Source organism: Penaeus monodon, chromosome 8 (genome assembly GCF_015228065.2).
Source record: "Penaeus monodon isolate SGIC_2016 chromosome 8, NSTDA_Pmon_1, whole genome shotgun sequence".
NCBI classification, from domain to species: domain Eukaryota; kingdom Metazoa; phylum Arthropoda; class Malacostraca; order Decapoda; family Penaeidae; genus Penaeus; species Penaeus monodon.
The window spans coordinates 14,730,353-14,735,352 of record NC_051393.1 but is presented as its reverse complement, the minus strand read 5'-3'; the positions used below and the strand labels follow the sequence as shown (position 1 = coordinate 14,735,352).

General features: G+C 45.3%; 1 protein-coding gene across 13 annotated transcripts in view; it reads right to left on the bottom strand.

Annotated features, from left to right (window-relative positions):
* Positions 1-5,000, bottom strand: part of LOC119576180 — a 296,990-nt gene that overhangs the window by 186,580 nt on the left and 105,410 nt on the right. For all 13 annotated transcript variants that reach the window (XM_037923763.1, XM_037923754.1, XM_037923767.1 and 10 more), the window contains one exon: positions 3,655-3,750. In XM_037923763.1, coding sequence (XP_037779691.1) covers positions 3,655-3,750 — 96 coding nt within the window. The remainder of the gene's footprint in view (positions 1-3,654; positions 3,751-5,000) is intronic.

Sequence of the window (5,000 nt, the reverse complement as noted above, 5' to 3'; positions counted from 1 at the left end):
GAGAGAGAGAGAGAGAGAGAGAGAGAGAGAGAGAGAGAGAGAGAGAGAGAGAGAGAGAGAGAGAGAGAGAGAGGAAGGGAAGAAGAAAGGGGAGTAAGGCGAAGGGAAATTGGAAGAGGAAGGCTAATGGGGAAGGGAGGTAGGGGGAGAATCAGGTGGAAGGATAGGAAGGAAAGGAAGAGGACGAAATGGCAAGAAAGAAAAAAATGAAAGGATGAAGGGACAGGATTAAGGATAGGGAAAAAAGGAGGAAAAGACAGGTACGGAGAGAGGACGGAAATATAAAGGAGGAAGAACAGGTGTAATGAGAGAAGAAAAATATGGAGGAGGGAGGGAAGGTGAGGCAAGGCAAGGAGGGAGGAAAAGAGAGCGAAAGCAGGGAGGGAGAGAGAAGGCAGGCAGGGAGGGGGAGGGAACAAGGTGTCAGGTATCTCCTTACACTCTCACGCCCCAAAGGACTCCTAGCTCCTGTATGCGCGCCATCCCTGGGACATCCTAACCAAAAGTGCATACAATGATTCCCGTTTTGTCCACCAAAACTCAAAACTCAAAACACTTCGCTAAAAACAAGGCAGACTACCTTCATCCCACACAAAGTGAATACATTAGCATGCGTTTTAGCCTTGTCTTGTAAGAGTAATTTGCATTAGTCATTCGGTGTTCAAATATACTTCTTTCTCAAATCTTATCTCCTTTATTGTGGCTTCGAGAAATGAGTCGCCCTTTCCCCCTTTCCAATATGAAACGGGAAATAAATTATGGATTTACTAAACAAAATTAAACCCATATTCGTTACGAGCTTCTTGGAAAAAAAAGTAAACATACTAACTTCCTCAGTGTTAGTGCCTCCCCGTGAACACCTATCCATACGAGAACAGATGGACTCCGAACATACTAATATATTTACCGCTGGTTTGCTAATGTGGATCTCTTGCGTTTGTTAGTCTGTATTTAGTTTTTGTTCTCGCAATGGTGTTATTAAGAGCAGCGTCAGACCTAAAAATAAACCCTGTCTTCACACACACACACATGTGCACGTGTGGAAGGAGGATTCGGTGTGTGGTATGGTGTGCATGTGTAGATTAGCGTGTGTGCGTAAACAGACAGACAGACAGACAGACAGACACACACACACACACACACACACACACACACACACACACACACACACACACACACACACACATTTCCAGAAGGTCATCCCCATCTTCCTTTCCCCTCCATCACAGCGGGATCCAAACCCTTGTCTATCCCAGCGCTCGATCCCCTAATGGTGGTGTTGAAGTGCACGCCCAGGAACGTATGAAAGAAAATAAGTGCTTGTTTTTGTCCTTATGAGGGAGGGAGGGAGGGAGGGAGGGAGGGAGGGAGGGAGGGAGGGAGGGAGGGAGGGAGGGAGGGAGGGGGAGGGAGGGAGGGGAGACGTGGAGGAAAGAAGGGAGAGGGAGGATGGGATGGAAGAGGTGGATTGAGGAAGGGAGGGGGAGGTGGAGGGAGGGGAGATGGCGGGAGTAGGGAGGGCGGGCGGGCGGGACGGAGGGAGGGAGGGAAAGAGGGAGCGAGATAAGGAGGGAGGTAGGAGAGAAGGAAGTGGAGGGAGAGGGAGAAGGAGAGGGAGAGGAAGAGGGAGGAGAGAGAGAGAGGGCCAGAGACAGGATGGAGATGATACGGAGGAGTGAGCAAGGGAGAGGGAGAAAGACAGAGAGAAAGGGAGACTGAGAGAAGAGAAAGGAGAGGAGAGGAGGTAGAAGAACTGGAATAATAAAATATAGTCCAAATACCCTTGCCTATTTTGACAAGGGTATTTAGAACAAAAAACGAAAACATACAAAACACCACATCATTCCCAGGTCCTATTTATACCCCGAGCGGAAAAGCTACGAGCTCCTCCAGCCTCGCCCGGGCACAAGAACGCCAAACGAAAGCGCCATTCACTCCCACACACACGGCAGGCACTCGTCAGGCACGCGACCTGACAGACGAACAACCCGCCCCGACGGAAGAATAGTCATAACGAGAACATTTGGGTCGAAGAACGCACTGCTTGCCACTCAACTTTGTGTAAGACGGTTCGACGTGCTCCGCCCATCCCGCCCACCGCGCCCATCCCGCCCGGACGCCACAACAGCATCGCACGTCCATCGCTTTTATATGATCGTGCGACTGTTAAGGCAAAATACACGCCACGAATACTTTACCAAAAAGAAAAAGAAAAAGAAGCAGGCATAAAACACGATGATGCAGCACCAGGGATAAAACGACCGAGATCAAGGACCGTGGGAAAACGCTAGGGAGGATAGAACAACCGGGACAGAGCACCATTGGTAGAACACCAGTGAGAAGCCAACGAGGATAAAACACGCCAAAGAAATATAAAATGCTATTATTGATATTAATATTTAAAGCACCGGATAAAACACCAGATAATGAAACTCTCAATATGAAACACCGAAAACAAAACCATGGATAAAACATATATAAAAGAAACACCGAAAATATAATATATAACATCGAAGACAAAACAGCTAATACAAAACACCATGGATAAAACACAAAACCACCGAGATAAGAATTAAAAAAAAAACACGGCACCTCAACCCCGCGCCTTCGAGTGCTCTGGGCGTCGCGCTGAGCCTCACTCTCCCCGCCTGTGTTGACTGCTAACACGGCTAACAATAAAATGCGGTTAAACATTTACAAACAAATATTTGCGCTTGCACGGTTCTCCTCTGTGTCGCTGAGTCAATACCACCGAGTTATGTTAGAGAAATAAATAAAGTGTAGAGAGGAAAACAAAAGAAAAAGTAATTACATGAAAAAAGGAAAATTGAGGGGAGAGGGAGCCGCAGATGATAATCAAATAAAGAGAAAAAAATTAATACTATTTCAGATATAAAAATATATAAAATTCACAAGCAGAAGAATATCAGTCTAGAATCCCTTAATAAACAAAAAAGAAACCTTGACTATAAAACAACCCACAAGTAGAAAATATATAAAATAGATCCTAAAATTCATAAACAGAATCGTAAAACAAGAACAGAAAGTCTAATGAAATGGTGTAATAACTAACATCAAAAGTGCAGTAAAAGGAATCTTAAACCCTTGTATTTGACTTGTCTGATACGCGAGCCACCGCCGTCAGCACGAACCGAAACACCTCAACAGTTTGCCCAACCAATTCCCTCATTCATGGATCCGAGACAGAATTAAAAAAAAAAAGAGAGAAAGAAAGAAAGAAAAACGCTTGAATTCAATCTTCACCCCTTGACATGTTAACAAGATCGGTTACAGTGCAAAAGTTCTCTCTTACGAAAAGCAACATAGAAAACGCCATGAATTTTCCCTTTGCACGCGCGCGCCACCCCCCCCCCCTCCCACACACACAAGTGACACTAAGAGTCGAATATCAAAGTGATATCACTTAAAGCCCTTTTCATTCTATTTCAGACAGACTTAATTAAATAATCGTAACAAACTGTACACTAGTCACAGAATGAACACTTTCCACTCTTTACAGAAATATATCCCCTCATTCACTACAAACCGTACCCCCGTTACAGGAAAGTATTCCCTCCTCCACTACAAACCGTACTTTCCCTCGTTACAGGCGGTACTTCGCCCTCGTTAGATATAAGACTTGGTTGTCCTTACCTGAGAGTGGAGGCCGGGGGGGAGTGGATGGCCTCCGCGTGAACGGCTGACTTCTGGGTGACTGGGTGGACTAGGGTGGTTTCTTGCCGGTTGTGGCTGCGGGGGAAAAGCGCGAGAATTAGTCATGCAGAAGGTAATAAGTCTTGGATAAATATGAAATGATAAATGAAAAGATGATCTGAAATCCTATAATGAAATGATAAATAAGAGGGAATATGGAATGATATATTGTTTATTAAAAAAAAGAACTGTGAAGGGGGAGAGAGCAAGGAAAAGCACTAGTACAAAAACTAAGAACTAAGAACTAAGAAATTTGATCTCCAAGAATGATTCACGTTGGACACGCTTGCGCCAAGGACCTATATGCTCTCGCTCGCCTCCAAACAAACGTCTGTCTACGTGTTAGTCAGTTTCATTTGCATGCTATCAAACAGCTAAAGGACTGCGTAGATCAAACACGATTTAAATAAACATCTACTTCGTCCTGGGTCTTTCAGTGAAGAACCATCGACCTGGCGCTCTTAACTTCGCTCTCTCCGAGTTGCGAGGACCAAGGTCTACATAAATATAGATAGACCTTGGCGAGGACAGGCTTCTGGAGCGAAGTTTATGGCGCTCTTATGGAACTAGCAAGGGCGGGGTCCCCTCTCCACACTCGAGAGGGAAAACGTATATAAAACACTAAAAAGGGGGGTTTATTTTCCCTATTTAGAGAAAAAAGAAAACGTGATTTTTTTTCTTTTTTTCTTTTTTTACCAACTAGATATTACTTTCACCTGTGCATCGCCGAGATTCTCACAGCGGGAAGGTCAGTCTCGAGATAATCGCAGGTTTTTATTTCTTTTGCCAAGTGGCCTCTAGACCTTCCAGGGTCACGGGTAAGGTGCGAGGAAAGGCCAACTCCCTAACGTTTTAATAACAAGAACCCTGGACTTCCTGCTGCTGCTGCTGTTGCAGTCGGAAATCGAAAAGTTAGACTTTCCGTTCCCTCTGCTTCTAATAATAAACATTTATTTTTCTTTCTCCCTGTCATTAATGGTGGAACACTGGACCTCTCTTTCCTCCTCGTTTTAATAGTTACAAACACTGGATGATAAAAAAAAGGACTCCCCTCTCCTTCCATCACCAGTCTCTCCCTACTTTGCTATTCACAATCAAAACGATGGACAAGACACGACACTCCGGGAGATACGGTTTCTAAACAATGTAACGACAACGGAAGCTCAGCCGGAGAACGCGGGGAGGACTCTTGGGGAGGGGGGGGACTCTGGGAGGACTCTGGGAGGACTCTGGGAGGACTCTGGGTTTTGGTTGAATCGACTAAGATTCACCGATTTGGGGAGGCC